Below are 17,487 nucleotides of genomic sequence, written 5' to 3'. Positions count from 1 at the left end.
TTCATAGCTTGTTTCCCTGAGATGGTTTGTTTTGTTTTCCACTGTCTGGAGTAAGCTAAGCCAAGCAGTGCCTGTATGGATGCATTAGGGCAGCTAGTATGGAGCCCTGAGGCCTCGTTAGAATGAAGAGCTGAGGAGCACTGGGGCACTAATGGCAAGTTTGAAGTGCTGGGATGGAATGAGAATAGAGACTGGAGGGGAGAGCTCATGCATGCATTTGTCTGCTGGGCTTTGAACATTGCAGTGTTTTCCACAGTGTTTCACTTGTTTGTGGTTAACAAAGCTGATCTTGGAGCCCTTCTGTCTGGAGGTGACCTTCCTTCCCATGCCCATAGGCCTGCAGGCAGATGCTGATGTCCTGGGAGTGTTGCAAGCAGTGCCACTGGATATCACCAGCACCCTCTGCTCCCAGAAACAGTTTCTGTCAAGAAAACTGAATTTTCTGTTGTCAGGAACTGTTGCACTTCTAATTCTTAACAGATTCTTAAAATGAGCCAGCAGTGTGCCCAGGTGGCCAGGAGGGCCAGCGGCATCCTGGCTTGCACTGGAAATGGTGTGGCCAGCAGGAGCAGGGAGGTGAGCATCCCCTGTACTCAGCTCTGGTGAGGCCGCACCTCGAGTACTGTGTTCAGTTTTGGGCCCCTCACTACAGGAAAGACATTGAGACCCTGGAGTGTGTGCAGAGAAGAGCAACGAAACTGGTGAGGGGTCTGGAGCACAAGGCTTATGAGGAGCAGCTGAGGGAGCTGGGATTGTTCAGTGTGGAGAAGAGGAGCTCAGGGGAGATCTCACTGCACTCTGCAACCTCCTGAAGGGAGGCTGTGATGAGGAGGGGTTTTGGCCTCTTCTCCCAGGCAACAAACAGGACCCGAGGAAATGGCCAGAAGTTGTACCAGAGGAGGTTTAGTTTGGACATGAGGAGAAACTTTTTCTCTCAGAGGGTGGTCAGGCACTGGAATGGCTGCCAGGGAGGTGGTGGAGTCGCCGTCCCTGGCAGTGCTTAAGAGGCACCTGGATGAGGAGCTGTGAGATGTGGCTTAGTGCCTGTGGTAGCAATGGTGATGGGAGGGCAGTTGGACTGGATGATCTTGCAGGTCCTTTCCAACCTTGCAATTCTACGATTCTGTGATTTGCTGGAATAGCTGTCGGGTGTGTAAGAACTGATTTGTGCATTAAGGTCATTCACGTTTCATCAGAACTATAAAACAGAACCTCTTGTGGGGCTCAGTAACTCAGCCAGAGGTGATCCTTCCTTTTAGGGCTGGCTGTGCACTCTGCTGGCAGACTAAACCAGGGGTGCTGGAGCCTGGTTTTTGGGGTTGTGAAGGGACAAATGTTCTGAACTGGCTCAGTTATTTCATGTCAACTTTTGTCCCAGACACCTCAGCTGTTTTCCCCCCTATATGTGGTTGCACTGACACAGAGGGACTCTTCTGTGTCTTGGCTGATCAAACACAGCTTGGCACAACACATGCAGCCAGGTGAAAATGTTGCCGCTGTGTTGTGGGGTTAATGCAATACACACCAGCTCTGGTTTGTGCTTTTCATGCAAGGTATTACCCAGGATGTTCCAGAGGTAAAGGTGAAGCAACATAAGAGGCAAATGAAAATGAAGCTTTCTGAAAATGGAACTCTTGAACATAAAATAGCATCAAGAGTTAAGGAAGTATGGGGCCGGATTTGAATGCTTTTAACGCAACCTTTTCCATTCCCTAATTCATTCCCCTATGCTATTAGCTCAGTCATTTTAAAGTATACGTATAGCAGTCTTGGAAGCAGGTTTTAAGTGTCTTAATATTTCAGACCTATGTAACAGATTCCTGCTAATGCTTAACCTTCAATTCTATTATTAATGCTCATCAGAGAATGTTTATTTTTAATACCAGTCTCACACACACACACCAAAAAAACAACCCCGTCATGACTACAAATACGCATTCCCATCAAGTAAATAATCAAAGCAGCCCAAATCTCTTAGTTCCCTCTTCACCACAGTTGGTTTGGGCGAGCTGCAGGAGAGCCTCGGGATGGCCAGCACTGGTGGGGAGCTGCTTCGGCCTTTGGAGGGACTCAGATGCACTCATGCTTTGGGTTTTAGTTTTCCCTCTCATTCTTCAATTCAGATTTCTGTAAGGCTGAAAAAATCATGGGAGACTGAATTTGGAAGTTCACTGGTTTTGACCAATGTCAGTGGGGTTAGCAGCATCCTTAGGGAAATGCATGGGGCTGATTTTCAGGGCTGCCGAGACCTGCAGCTCCAGCTGGAGGATACAACCCACAGGTGCAGCAGTTCTTCAGATGGACATTCTTCATCTCCCGAGCCTGCAGGTCTCTCAGTGCTCTCTGGACAGTGTTCTTGGTTCTCACATTTAGCATTTAGCTCTGAGATGTTTGGTTTTTTTTTTTTGCTGCTTGATGTTGCAGTTGGGCTTTGCTTCTGAGAACCCGCTGCAAGATGAATAATTAAGCTGCAGGCAGGAAGCATGGTATTTTAACACTCCATTCCTTCAGAGATGTCCCTGGCTTTCTTTTTTATGGTGTCTAAGCCAGCAGTGGCCTGACCTAATGACAGATCTTGGCATTCCCTACCAGTTTATGCCTTCAGAGATGTGTTCAGAGGTGCTGAATGTGAGGCTCAAGCCAGCTTTGCTCCTTATAATGACCAAATCTGGCTGCTCATGTACAGTAGGAAAAAAATGACTGTGTGCGGGTCTCTAGGTTTCAATAAAACCTACTGTGCTGTGTTAGCTTCGGATATTTGTCTGCCCCGAGGGAGTCTGCCTGCTTTGGTTGCTACTGGTGGTGCCTGCAGAGGACTTTTTTGTGTTTTCTTTTCTCGTCGTGGGTTGTGGTAATGAACAGAACTGCCAAGCAAGGCTTTACGTGGTGCCCCACCTGGTGCAATGAATTAGCCACTTCATAAACCTGCCCCAAATTTCCTTCTGAAATGGACCGTTCTGGGTTTCCGGGAGGTGTCAGGAGGCTTTGCAGAACTTGAGTTGATGAGATCTATGTTTATTCTGCAAATTTTGCTGTGCTTAGAGAGGTAAAGCAGGATGATCGCTGCCTGCTTTTGGTGCACTTAGTGCAGGAGTTAATGGGTCTTTGTGCTCTCCTTGCAGGCAAAAAGGTTTGTGTGGAAAGTCAGGCTCTTCATAGGAAAGGCATAGCTGGTTCCATTGCTGCAGCTGAAATTAGGTACTGAAGTTTGTGTCTGAGCACCTGGATATAACAGCTCCATTTCAGAGCAGCATTTCAGTATTCCCCCCATGATCAATGCTGCCAAAAAATTGGGTCAAGTGTAAGATTTTAAAGGTGTTTCCTCCTTGAGCCTGTCTAGTCTATCTTTAGCACTGTCGTTGCTGTAAGTATCCCAGTTTTCCCTTCCTGATGCAAAGCACACAGCAATGTTCTTTTTATGCAACTTGCAATCTCTGCCTACAAGGAAGATAACTGATCTGTCCCTGTAAGATAATCTTCTGCATGCTCTGCATTTCCCTAACAAGCTCCACGGGAGCATTCGGAGCTGAGGGTCCACACCTCAGAGCTCTGTTCAAAAGGAGTTCAGCAGAGGATCTTTCCTCCTCATTCTCATACACACCTAAGATTTTAGGGCTACCTGAAAGAGAAGCTCTCTAGTCAAAGGCTTTTTGCCTGCAGTGGCAGTAAGCAGAGTTTAATAAACTGCAGTGGGTACAGCTCTGCCCTCTGGTATTTCCTCAACACATTACTTATGCTGGCATTTGGGGTCTGTAAACTTCCAGCTCCACTGCAGAAGCAAATGGAAACTTTTAAACGGGGTTAAACAGGCCTTGCAGCAAAGACTGGCAAAAACAGAAGCAGATGTACCTTTCGTCAGTAACATCAGATTTACGTTCATTGGACAAAGATATAAGCTGTTCTACAGACAGAGGCAATGCAGTGAGCAGCCTGCCCTAGGTCTGTTTCTGCCAGCCACCAGGTGTGTGCCAGCGCAGGTGGCTCACAGAACTGCAGAATGGGAGGGGTTGGAAGAGACCTTGGATGTCCTGGAGTTCCAGCCCCCTTGCCCTGGGCAGGGCTGCCAGCCACTGAAGTGCTGTGTTAAACTGCTGCTTCGATCTGGGACAAAATGTGCTTATTGGTGCTGTGTTGTGTGCATGCTGTGGATCTGAAGACATTACAGAGGAAGGAGCCAAACGTTACTGCATCTCCAAGCTCAAAAGGAAGACCTTAATAAGGACTGCTGAAGCTGACTGGCTGCTTTGCAGTCACGAGGTAAGCTGTGTTTATTTTTCTACATTAAGTGAAGTCCAGCATAAGGAAAGACTTACCAAGTTGTCCAAAACAATGAATGCTGTGCTTTCACGTTGCTGCCTTGGTGAAAAAGACTTGGTGTTGGTTGATTGTGTGTGGAGATGTACTCAATAGACTCACTCTGACAACTGGAGGCATGCTGTTCTTTAATCATGCTATAAGGAATTTCCCAGGCTGTAAACTAAACACAGGTAACACGTTTCTCTACAACTCCTAATTCCGTACGTATCGCACACGGTACAGAGGGGTACACCTGGCATTCACTCACCAGTGAAGCTCTGGCTCCTTCCCACATATTACTCCTCGTGCAGCCCATGTGAGAATGCTGCATTTCAGGATCTTTCCTGAAAATACCCTTATTCTGCTCATGGCCCTTTGATTCCTGCAGACGACCTTTCCCTGGAAATACATTATTGTAAGGCTTGAACTCTGAAGATGAAGGTAACATGTAAGACGTTACAAATATCGGTAGGTATGACCAGTGTGTTTTCCTTCACAGCTGCCCAGTGATACAAGAACGAAGCCAGCCTACAGCCAGATGGGAGGAAGGATGTGCCCAGGTCTGACTGCATCTGTACTGCAGGCTCTGATGAAATTAAAGCCGCTTCCTGGAGATTTACGACTGATTCCATTTCCTGGCTGTGTGGATGTGCCCTCCTGGTGGGGGATGGCATCTGGAGTTCTCTGAGGGATGGGGGGGGGTTGTTGAGGGAGAAGAAATTACAGAAGGAATAGCAAATACAGCTTCAGAGAGGAATCCAGATTTTTAACCTCGGTTCTGAGAGATGTACTGTTTGATATCCAAGGAAGGGATGTTCTGTCATGGTAATCTGCTGCTAGAAAAACAAACTGCTTTGAACTACTGACTGTTCTTTGAAAGGCTAAGCAGCCTAGTGTTCTTGTCTGATATTTAAAATACTTACAAAGTTATAGATTAACTGAAACATGGAAAATCCTTTACCAAGAGGAAGAATACTGGTGGACTTTTTCTCCCCAGAAGTTTAGAAAGGCTTTTATTCTGAAGCCCTTTTGTCTGAAGACTGCTTTCTCCCTTCACATGACACTCACAGCAATGCTGAAAGTCCTGGCTGCTCTTTGCAGTTGACAGTATGCCAGGAAGAGCACTGAGGTCCAGAGAAGCCAGCCCAGTCCATTGACAAGATTTCCTTTGGTTTGAAGAAGCTCTCAAAAGTGATGCAAGCAGCAGCTCTGTGTGTTTTCACCCTCACAAGCAAAAGGATCTCTCCAGATGCAAGCTTTCGAGTGCTGCTAGAAAGCTATGAGTTTTCACAGAGTGCCAGTCAGCACAGTGTAGAAAGTCTGATCTCCCTCAAGTGCCAAAAGATGGTCCTCTGAGTCCTGACAGTGTCAGTGGAGCATGAATTTGAGCTCATGCTGTTGCGAAGAATGCTTTGTAAATCCATCCCTTCCCAGTTATTTACCCATCTGTCTTCTGCTCAACTGGCCTTGTCACTCCAAGCTTATTTTCTTCTAGTCCATGCTGTCTGCATCAACTCAATAGCTGTTCTTTCCTGGGGCTTACAGAAAGCCAATCAGGCAGTGATAATTTCATCTGAGCACCCCCTGAGGACAGCTGATTTCCTTAACTCTAGTTAACCATGTAGTTTGTTTCTTATTGAGTCTGAATAACTCCAGCCCTAATCAAGGTAACACGCTGACAGTGATCTCTGTGCTGCTCGGCTTCATCTCTTTCCCTCATCCTCCTTCCATTTTGCACATCTCTTAACAATGCTGAAAAATCTCCGAGGATGGCATTTTGCAATCTCTGTGCACACTGGTCTGCTAAGCACTACTGTAATTCTAATAAATAATAATAAATTAAACATATGGTTATGAGTGTTTGGGCACGTTAATGGAGAAGGATCTATGTGGTATGTGTGAACAAATGTGGAATTCTGGCAAATTCCTGCCAGAGTTTGTTGTCCTGTAAATAGGCTGCACTAAGATACTCCTAAAATCTATTCATTTGGTTGCAAGCCCTCCAGGTTCCCTTTCTCAGCTGGTTTGACACTTTTCTGCTGCTGGTCTGCCTGCATTAACTGAGAGGTGATGCCTGTGTTGCAATCTGTGCTTTCCTTTTCCATTGGAAAGGCTTCTTCACTTGCCTCTTCTGAGTACAGGAAAGCCTTGGGCTGTGGAGCAGGTTCCACATGAGCCAGATCTCAGCAACTTTCAGACTGTGAACTACCATCAAATCCTTGTAAAAACAGGGGTCAAATGTTTGTAGGTGTGGGGCTGCAGAAGGCTTGACAATACCAAAGGTCTTGAATCCTTCATGCAAAATGGGTTTGAGGCTGATTCTCTGTAAGCACATGCCCAGAAAAACGTCATCGATGGGGAAGAGTTCTACCTCTCCACAAGCCCTGGACAGCTTCCTCATAGTGCAGCTGGACAGCAGGAAGCCTCCTCCTCCTGCATAGGCTGGGTAGATGCTGAGGCCATACATGGTCTCTGGAATGTAGTATTTACTCTTCCTGGTGCGGATGGGACGGGCATTGTAGATGATGTCCCCAACGAAGAGGTCCTCGGTGGGGTTGTGTCTCTCAAGGAAGTCAACGATGTTCTCGATGTTGACAAAAACATCAGCATCACCTTTAAAAATGAATTTCACGTTGTGGCAGAATTCAGCGGCCCAGTTCAGGAAGTGGATCTCCTTCAGGGTCAGGTTGAAGAAAGTGTCCATGAAATCCCAGAGCAAAATGTCCCGGTACGCCTGACTCTCCTGCTGCATCAGGGTCTCCCACGTTGCCAGCGATGTCCTATTCTTTGGTGTCCCCAGGAGGAACACTCTCTGAATCTGCTCCCCATTCACCAAACCCTCCCTGCCCCAGGTTTTCCGGACAATCTCCCGTCTGTCAAAGTCTTCCACTACTGATTTGATAGCAATGAGCAGAAAGGGGCCTCCAGGTATTCTCCTGCATTTCTTGGGCTGGTTAATGAGGAGGTTGAAGTTTCTGTTGTCCTTGTTTAGGAGGTAACGCTTGAAATTGAAGGCAGAATCAGTGGATGGGGCTGGAGTTGCAGTTTGGACCCTGCCATTAGCCACTTCTGTTCGTCTAGTGATATGAACTAATGGGGGTCTGGGTGCTGTTGCCTCAGTCGGTGTGGGTCTCCCAGGTGCTCTGGGGTCAGGGAATATTCTCTGTGTTCCTGAAGGCTTCTTCTGTGTCAGCTCCTTGTCCCCTTTGGGGGCTAAATAATCCAGCTGGGTGTAGAGCACCGAGCAAAGCGCTACCACCAGGAAAAGGGTACAGATCGCATCCCCTTTGAGATGAACTCTCATTGTCCCTGCGGTTTTCCTGGGGCTGCTAAAAGCTGTGGCTGAGCTGTCTGGCCCAAGCGTCCATCTGTAAATAAATGCGTGGCACGTCAGCAACGAGGATTTACAAAACCAGCCTGCAATTTCATTTTACTTATGCAAACACCAGGACATGTTGAGGAACTCGCTGACAGACACACAGGTCACGAACCTAACGCAGAGCTCAGCGCTGCGGCTGTGACTTGGGTAGGAGCTCAGACACCGAGAAGTCATCCCCAACACCCTGAAATACAGCGTGAAACCAGCCCTTCCTGCCCCCTCCCTCTCTGCCGAATGCTTTCTGCCATTGCAGAGACTTCTCCACACAGATGGAGAACAATGGACAACACCACGCTTTCAGATATCTTCAGACTTTAATTTCTTCTGCCGTGGTCTCTTGGCGGATGGCAGATGTTCTGCGGCAGTGTTTGGTTGGGCCATCACTGGAGCTCTTCCCTGAACGCAAAGGGAGCTCTCCCAAACCAGCAATGATCTGTGCCTTCAGAAGGGATGCATTAGGCACGCTCTTGAATGCACACGGGGCCTTTTCACCGCCAGTAATCTTTATAAAATATTAAACTATTCTGAATAACTTCTCTTCCATTACGAAGGTCGGAAGGGCCATGCTGCCTCTGCCAACTTGCTCCTAACTGGTAAGTGAGAAGCATGCAGATAAATCCCAGCGCACAGAAGCGCAGCAGAAACTGGCATTAGGAATGCCTCATTTGCACATGAGAGACGAGGCTGCCCCATGCGATATAAGATTTGATTCCCCACTTACGCTCTTCCCGGAGATTTTCTGTCTCATTCGATCAGTCCTTCAGCTGCAAGGAAAAAAAGAGAATTAGAAGAAGACGGAAAGCAGGAGGCGAATCTGGCTCAGGGGAAGAGCTGCTGGCAGCCTCACACATACGTGACTATGTATCTTGCCTGTGCTGCGTTACTAAAAGTTACCTTTGAAGATATTACAGTTTTCTTTGTTCATCTTCGAACTAGCTGAAGTTCAGCTGGCTGAGTGCGAGAGCACTGCTTCTTGGATGGATTCTGGCCTCAGCCAGGATCCCCGTTAGCTCAGTGGCATCCTTTTTCAGCAAGTTCTTTCTCACTGTCATGGGCTGTATCACATGCTGATGCTAGCTGTGAATTTTGGGTTGGCCATCACCTTTTTAAAGCTCAAAATGAGATGGACAGGCTTGTAATTATGAAGCAGGAAACCAGTGACACAGTGTTACTCCCATGGATCCAGTCAACGTGAAAAAGGCAAATTAATTTCTTGGCTACTCCATTACAGTTGTTAGATGCAGGTTTCTTGGACCTCTTCATTTGAACATTTTTTCATTGCTACTTGACCCCGTCTCCAAGTTACTCTTGAAGTGAAGAGCAGTTTGTCATCCTATGGCACCAGTTATCTTCTCCCCATGCACAGCTCCAGCATACACACTAACCTCTGCATTGCCCCCACTCTTCTCCTAGTGTTACTTTCACAAGAGGTTTGCTTATGCCCCACTAAGGCTCTTTGTGCCCCAGGTAGATTTAAAATCATTTTCTCCCGGCTCTCCAAAACTAGCATGACTTGTGCTCAGCAGGGTACGCCATCACGGCCCTCCAGAGTGAGCAGGAGATGCGCAGCTCTGGGCAGGATGGATCCTGACCGTTTGGGTGTCTCCACTCATCTCTTTCCTCATCTTAATAGCAATTTTTTTCCCTCTTTCTATACAAAAGTTTGATCTTATTTCAGCTGTCAGACTCCAGATGGTAATTAGGGAACTGGATAAAAGTCCTGGCTCTTTCCCATGTTTAATTTTGTCAGCTACGGGTTTGGAATGAAATAATGGAACTCATGATTTCCATGACTTACAGATTTACCCTGCCAGCATCTCTGAATCTGGCAAAAATGGCCCACAAAAGAAGCCAATAAAAACCCTGAATTGTTTTAAGCCTGGGCTGATAGCCCAGATTTTCTTCTGTGTTTTCATTTATTGTAAGAAAAGAATCCGAAACAGCGATTTTCATGCTGAACTGAAGCAGTTTGGTGCTGAACAGACATTCAGTCTTCAAGAAGAGCTGCCAGCCTTCGAAGCGATCCCTTGATTGAGTGATGTGGGTTTCCTGGTCAGTGATAATTGTTTCCTTCTTTTGAGAGAAATGCCCTCAGTCATCACACAGGTGTCAGCTCTGTCCTGTCCCTGGGTTTAGAGCGGCTGATGTCTGTGGCAGAGTCTGTCATGTCCCAAAGCCAAGAGGGTTATTCATCCGCCTTGGCACCGGGGGCAAAACCAACAACAACAATTACAGCGCTTTAAAGTGAGCAGATGTGTGATGCCAAACAATAGAGCACATCCTTATGCCGCAGGCCTGATGAGTGGAGAGCCCAGCTGCAGTGATTCGGAGCAGACCAGGAGGGTCCTGGCAGAGGTGGGGCCGCAGGGGCAGAGATGCAGGGCAGGAGGGCTGGGGGCATGCAGCTGGTGGGGCAGCAGGGAGAGCCGGGGGACCAGCTCCTGCTTTTTGAATGTTTGAAAGGTTCTGACAAGTAGCCAAGGGAGGCTGCAATAAAAAACTCTCAAAAGAAAGATGATTTAAAAAATAAAATCTGCTCGCCCTTCATTCTCACTTGAATGACGTGAAGCTTTGGACTGATCCTGGAAATGTTCTTCTCTTGCAGCGGCTGCCACATCTCCGTTACTTGGCACTTCTGCTCACACGTGGGGAAAAGCCTTTGGATACTGCTCCTGGATCTCAGTCACAATGGCGTGGTGATTCTGGCGCGCTGCTTTGCACTGGAAGAGTGGTGACTCAGCCTGCTCGACCTCGGGAAAAGCAGCTGTGATAGCAAAGCAAGCTGCAGATGTGCTACGTGGAGGAAGGGGATCCAGAACAGCCAAGCATAAAGGTGGTCAACCCCAGAGCACGCTGCCCAGAAGGCGTTTCCACCCAGGTCTTCTCCCTCTCTGCTGGAAGGTTTGGGTTGTGCAAGAGAGGGGCTCGGCTGCTGATGGAGATGCCCTACCTGCTCCAAAGAGCTAAAGGAAGTGCTGGGGGCTCTCTGAGTTTCTGCGGTCCTCAGAGGAACCTGCAGAATCTGGGGCGTTGAGGGTGTTTTGAGGCAGCATTTGAGGTTTGGGCTGCTTGGCTTTGCTTTGTGTTGCTTGAACCTGTTTGATGAGAACGGCGCCCAGCGCTGGGCTCTGCCAGCAGCAGGGGTTGTTGTGTGTAACTGAAGACCAGCGAACATCCTCACACAGGAGCGGTTCAGTTTGAGGAACCCAACAGCAACTGCACAATGTCCACCGTGAGCAAACCTGCAGCTGGGACTGACGTGGGCCTCCAGCAGAAGGAGAGCTGTGATACCCCCTGTGCTCCTCTGCTCCATCTCCTTTGTCAGCTCTGCCTGCTGCGACAATGGAACCGTTCCTGTGCCACATCTGCCCATGTGAAAGCCACGCAGCACCACCCACCCCCCGCCTATGGTGCCACTGCTCTCAGCCCAGTGCTGCTGCTCTGACATGGAATCCCAGCCCGCAGAGAACCTCAGAACAAATCCTGTGAGAAGATGCAGTGCTTCTTGGTTTCTCAACCCTGCCTCATCTGCCAAAGTGATGCTGGCCAGCTCTTATGCTGGTGAACCACGTGTCCTGGTGACCGCGTCCTGTACATCAGGTCCTGCAAGTGCTGAAGACCTCTGGGACCCCCTGAAGAAATCTGCTCCCCGGTGCTTGACATTTCTCCAATTTCTGGGCTGTTTGGCAGCTGTGGGGATTTCACCAGCAGCTCACTTGACACAGCAGGTTATTAGATCTTCTATTCTTCTTGCAGCCTCTCCCCCCGCGCTGCCTTTCCCCTTGGCCCAGCTCTAGGAGCAGGCTCTCACTCCACGCCAGACAGAGGAACAGAGCTTCCATTCACAGCGCTGCTTCCAGGTGATTCTGCCTTTCCTGCAGTCCTTCCCCTCCTGCTCACAGCCACGCTGGCCTCTGGCAGCCCATAGGGATGCCAGGAGCATCCTGGGCTCCTTCCACCTCCTGTTGCTTTGAAACACAGCAGATTGGTCCCAGTGCAAGTCTCATGCAAGACTTCAATTTGTGTCCCATGGGTGTTTGGCTCTGTTGGGTGCTGCAGGAAAACATCAGCACCCAGTGCATGAAAGCATGCACAAAACTGCTGACATTTAGTGGTTTGGGCTGGTTTTGCAGCCTTTAAAAGGGAAAAGAACAGTTCTGTGTGTCTGACCAGGAAAAGAAGCCCTCTTTATTTATTGTCTGGCTGTCATGTAACAAGCTCTAGTTCTGGCATTACTTCTTTTTTGTTCCTGTTTCTTTTATTTGGTTTGGTGCAGAAAAAAAAACAAAAACAAAAACAAAAAAAGAAATCATGAAAGTGAATGCTGTTAGCGGCCTCTGTGCTGAACAAGTTCTGTGTGTGTGTGTGTGCTGTAGGATAGCTGTGGAGTGTCCCGTTTGCAGCTCTAGAATTAACAGTGGTGCTGAGCGATCCGAGTGTCGTGCCCAGAAGACGGGCAGGCTGAAACAAAGAGACGCCCTTTGGCACATTGCTTAGCGCAAAGCCCTACAAAAAACAAGAAAAACAGTCGCTGTGCTGCCTAACCAGAAAAAAAGCCAGTCTCATTCCATTCTGAACTCCCTAAACAAAGTGAAAGCAGGTTTAATTAGCTGGATGTCTCCGCAGAGCTCTCCCAGGGGTTGGGAGCTGGAGCCGAGTGAAGGCAGTGTTAGGCCACCCGGTGCCAGAGGCTCTGCCCATGAGCAGACAGCATCCCCGCTGCCATGGGGCAGGAGCCCCTATTTCTCTCCCAGCTCGCCCCAGTGGTGCAATGTGGGGCTACATCGGCTCCTATCTGGCCGCTCCCGTTGTATGACAGCCTCCTGCAGCCTGGCCTGGCCCGGGGGGCACGAGGAGATGGCAGTCACACGGTGTTGGTGCGGCTGTCGTGTCACGCCTGGTTACCACTGTGAGAGGCAGCTCCACAAACAGGCTGACAGCACGGCACGAGCGTCTCGGAGCTGCCGAAAGTTCCTGCAAGTTGTGCTCAGCAACTTCCTGCCTCATTCTGCTCTTTCTCTTCCAATTTCCCACGTTTCTCTCAGCGCATAGTCATGAGAGCGCAGGGAGAGATTCCCATCCTCTCGCAGGAAAGAAGCAATTTTCTGTGCGTTGCGCTGTGTGGCCGCGGAGAAACCCTGGCAGCCGTTCTCTAAAAGAAGCCCCGAACTTTGTGCTGTGACAGCGACCAGAGACACGCAAAGAGCGCCCGATGGAGAGCAAAGCACAGCCCACGCGGGGCCAGGGCCGCGCGTCCGGAGGCTGCGATGGCAAGTTCGGGGTCCCGCAGGCAGACACGTCTCAGGAGCCACGGCAAAGAGGGAAGAGCTGGCAGAGGGGAGCGCGGCAAAGAGGAAACGGGAGAACTCCCACCGCTCGTACGGGGCACGGTTCTGCCCCGACGGAACGCACGCAATGTCTACTTACATCCCATTCGATAGCGCGGATCCCGCGTCCCCTCGGTACCGTCCCGGCAGCGAGCTGCCAGGCAGGCACATCTGGATGTAGTTAGCGGAAGACATTCTTCAGCCTTTCAGCAAAGCCGAGGAAATTCTGGCCGAGCCAGGCGGGGTTCTCCCCTGCACCCCGCGCCGCGCTCACACTGCGCCCCCCCCCCCCCCCCCCCCGCGCGTCCGCGTGGTGCCGGGGGGCTCGGCCCGCGGGGGTCCGCCGCGATGGGGCCCCGTCTGCCCGAGGTCGGTGGGGTGGAAGGAGCGGCCGCACCGGGGAAGCAGCTGGCTGCGGACCCAATGCCGGCACGTGACCGGCGGCCGTGCGCGCAGCTGGCCTGCGGCACAGAGCGCGGGGACAGGATGGGGTCCCCTGGGTTCTGCTCTTTTTCTGGCTGAAGCAGCCAGGAAAAAAAAGAGAAAAAAAAAGAAAAAAAAAAGATTTTTAATTTTTAACTTTTTTTTTTTTTTTTTAAACAGGATTTGTTCTTTCCCAATTTAGCTTTTTATTTTATTTTGTTTTGTTTTGTCTTGTTTTTAATTCCATTATGATTATTTACCTCTGCAAAGGTTGCAGAAACTGAGGTTGGGTTCAGTCCTTCAAGAAGGAAACTCAACCTGGCGTTTGTTCCTTTATCCTAGCAGGGAAGTGATGGGAGGGGATGGAGAGCTGAGCAGAGTCTGAAGGCGGATCATGGAATCATGGAATCATTAAGGTTGGGAAAGACTGCTAAGGTCATCGAGTCCAGACATCCTCCTACCAACATCACCCACTGCCCACGTCCCTCAGTGCCACATCCCCACCCTGGGGCACCTCCTGGGACAGTGACTCCCCCCCTCCGTGGGCAGTTGTGCCACTATTTCAGAGCAGAACTTTTTCCTAATAATCCAACTATGCCAAAATTCCCTGAACACCAAACTAACACCCCCGCCTTCTTCCTCTTATTTTAAAACTCTTACTTTGAATTACTTCAACACAAAAAGGTTTTAACAGGAGCTGAGTCTGAATGGTTGTCACCACCTACTGATGGCAGTTTCTGTTTCTGTCTCTTGGTTTCTCTGTTTCTGCACTGGACGCACTGACCACTCGTCTTCCCAAGACTGGAGAGTGCCCAGTGGGACCTCCATAGTATGCCAGCTTTTTGTTTATGCCAAGCTTGTCATAAAGCTGTGGTTTTGACCTATTTGGTTGTTTTCAAAAAACCCCTATGTGGCTGAAGACACCTCCCTCTTTCTCCTCTACAGCAGCAGCCCCAGGCTATCTACCTTTCATCCCTCTCCTGGGTGACAGTCCCGGAGGTGAGGAACAGGCGGCGTCCTCTGCTGGGAGCTGTGTCACTCTGCGTGGCAATGCTGTGTCGGTAATTTGGTCAGTGGCGCTGTGTATGCAGTGTCTGCCTGCCTGCTGTAGGACAGAGCCCTGCTGCCCATCACACCCCTGGGGAGCCATGCTGTGCTGCTGGGTATAATACAGTGTGGTGATAAATGAAGAAGGGCCGATCTTGGGATTTAAAGTACTGCCTGAGGTTTCAGTGTGTCAGAGTGAAATATTGCTCTGCTCCAGCTCATGGCTGAAGGAATTTCCCCGAGTGCAGCTGTCAGGTCAGCCCATGGCTTCCTGTGCAAACCCAGAGCAGAAGACGGGAAGTCCAAACCCAGCAGCTCCCCCGCAGTGGGCTGCTGCCCCTGAGAACGCTGACCACGAGCGGGGCCCAGGGGGCAGGAGTGGTGCCGTGGGCTTGGAGCAGCCTCACAGATGTAGCAGCACTGGAGGGAACACGGGGAGCTGCCAGATGGCACTTTGGGGGGACCCCACCTGAACAGGCCCAACCGTGAGTTGCTGGAAACTGAAGAAGTCATGCTGGCTGTGCTGGGTTTTGACTTGAAATGGCAGCCATGCACTTTCAGGTGGGCACCGGCCTTGGGGCAGAACTCTAGGACTCTATTCTGCATCCAGAAACCTCAGCTGGATGCTGCTGTGACAGCTGGTGAGGCCAGAACTTCAGAACCCTTTTCTTACCACCGTATGAAGTGCTTAAAAAGAAAGTCTCTCAGGCTCTTTTTGTCAAAAGTATATGTTTATTTATAAAAGAGAATGAAAAAATAGACCAAAGTGCTTTTTTTTTTGCTTTTTTTTTTTTTTTTTTTCTCCTATAGAAGACAATACATATAGGCTGAATGTCCCAGACCTGAGTATGCGTGGTTTTGCAGCCCACAGCTGCAGATGCTGATCCCAATCTGATGCTGCAGAGTGTGGAAATTTGGAAGTAGAAGGTCAGCAAGGGATTTTTCCACTGATGACTAAGGGACTTGACCACAGATCTCCAACTGATTTAAATTAGTCAAACTCCTTCACTGGCTTTTAAAGTTCAAACCCAGTCAAATCCAGAGAAGAAAAAAAAAATTACTTCATTTTACTGCAATTTTTTTACTTCAGGCCTTACAAATTGGATCCATTGCTGTGCCAAAGCCAAGTGGCCAGACTCAGCTGTGGGAAGCAGAGCACCTCACCACCCCCACTCACCCACCCTGCTGTGTTGGTCAGACTGAAGAAACCTTCTCCATCCCCATTCCAGTACTGCCTTGGATTCAGACGTGCAATGCTAGAGGTTCGTAGCTACATGTGAAGTTTCAGCTAAACTCAACAAGTGAGTCTGGGGCCCCTCAGTGCCTTGTGTGCCACATTGGGTTCCTGCTCTGAGGTATGTCTGAAAGGCAGAGCTGACCCTCTGACCCACTGAGGATGTCTCCTCAGTCCTGAAGCAGATTTTTCAACGGATAGCAAAAAGGGGAAAAAAACCACAATTTTGTCACACGAGGAGAAGACCTTTGCCAGAGTAGCTTCCTCTCCAGGCACCTACGACTTCCCCAAGCAAGTGGTTTCCCTCACCCTACACACCTCTTGATCTTAATGTTGTCCAGATCTTGACATTTTCTGCTGCAGTTTCCCCCAGGTTGTGAAACAGAGACAGTACTGAGACTTGCTGCGAAACTTCAGGAAACCATTTTAGCTGGGGGCTCTGCAACCTGAAGCTCTGCAACCCGCAGTGCTCAGACAGGAGCTTCCCATTCTGCATTAAAAATAATCCATGTATCTGCCTCTGCAAGTGTGTGGAGCCCTGGAAAGTGCTGCTGCAAGCGGTCAATTGGCATTTGTTCTTAATTTGACTTGCTGTGAAAAACTGGAAGTGAATTTTATTATTTCTTTTCAATCTGGCTCACGGTTTTGCAGCGGTTCCAATCACTAACACCAAAGCCCTGTCCTTTTTGAGTCAGCTTGCCCATAGGCAGCTGCAGCTTGTGAGAACTAAAGCCGGCAGAAAGCACCTTCCCTGCCCCACTTCGATTGATCAGCTGGGATGATCACAGTCTTTTTCAGCATGTTAAAATCTATGGTGTATTCCTTACCATCATCCAAGAGGCCCAAGGCCGGCCTTTGGATGGCTCCGTCCTGCAGGGCAAGTTTGATGCTTTCCTTTGTTCCCATTTTACACCCGAGTGTCTCCCTCTGTTTACCTTCTGAGCAACCTCATGTGAAAGTCTGCGCACTTTGACTTCAACTCTCTCTCGCTGCCCAGCTGTAGCTCCACTGTGCCAAAACAACTTGCTCAAATCCTCCTTTGGATGCGTTTTTATTCCTTCTGGCAGACTGAAAGGAGCCTCCTTCAAATCTGAAACACTGCTAAAAACCACAGAAACGGTCTGCACCACAACAAAAGCCCTCTTGGATCCTGCCCTGGACGCATGTTTTGGCCTCGTTTCATGCTGTTTATTTTTTGTCTCTCATTTCATTTTTTACACAGAACTGATAACTATCTTCATTTGCTTTTAATAGCGCGTGCTGGTTTGATGCATGTTTGATGGCCTCCCCCAGCAGCATTTTTTTCAGGCGTATCTACACATAGGGAAGAGCTGCCAAGGGATGCAGCCCAGTCCAGCTGCAGCTTTGCTCTCAGCCCATCTCACACACTAGATTCAGCTGACCAGTGTAAGGAGCACTAAGGGGCTCACCTGCATGTCTTGGCACCTGAGTAGGGGCAGTGTGCAACAGCTTTGCCCAGGAAAAGAAGAAAGCCAGCGTCCAGCACTGAGTGTCTGCTTTCCAGCAAGTATCCCCAACCTGTAATTCTTCCTCTGGTTTCACTCACTGCATTGCTATCAGAGGTAAAGACTCTGATTTCTTCCATAAACCTCTGCTAATGTTTTTTGTTGCGAGTGCTTCTTCCTGTCCTGTGTGCTGTAAGTCCCCTTGTCCTGGCATGCTGGTGCACAACAGCTGTAAAATCTTCTGGATAAAACAGGCCCAAGTAAGTCTGGAGTCATGCCCTAACCACGTGTCAATTCAATGCAAAGGACACTGGG

At 49.2% G+C, this 17,487-nt stretch overlaps 1 protein-coding gene across 1 annotated transcript; it reads right to left on the bottom strand.

Moving 5' to 3' along the window:
* Positions 1 to 1,747: 1,747 nt before the first annotated feature.
* B3GNT9 (UDP-GlcNAc:betaGal beta-1,3-N-acetylglucosaminyltransferase 9) lies at positions 1,748 to 13,249 on the bottom strand. The gene is made up of 3 exons (XM_042834795.1): positions 13,103 to 13,249; positions 8,397 to 8,439; positions 1,748 to 7,664 (listed from the first exon to the last, which is right to left on the bottom strand). Exon 3 carries the CDS (start codon positions 7,598 to 7,600, stop codon positions 6,353 to 6,355), a length of 1,248 nt encoding a protein of 415 aa, XP_042690729.1. The 5' UTR covers positions 7,601 to 7,664; positions 8,397 to 8,439; positions 13,103 to 13,249; the 3' UTR covers positions 1,748 to 6,352.
* Positions 13,250 to 17,487: the final 4,238 nt, after the last annotated feature.

Source organism: Centrocercus urophasianus, unplaced genomic scaffold, assembly GCF_019232065.1.
Source record: "Centrocercus urophasianus isolate 14NV4802_14NV808 unplaced genomic scaffold, USGS_Curo_1.0 seq_49, whole genome shotgun sequence".
Taxonomy (NCBI): Eukaryota; Metazoa; Chordata; class Aves; order Galliformes; family Phasianidae; genus Centrocercus; species Centrocercus urophasianus.
This window is presented reverse-complemented; position numbering and strand designations above follow the sequence as displayed.

What these genes read in the sequence shown, in the direction of transcription:
- B3GNT9 (XM_042834795.1), bottom strand. Translation starts at nt 7,600, where the DNA reads ATGAGAGTTCATCTCAAAGGGGATGCGATCTGTACCCTTTTCCTGGTG.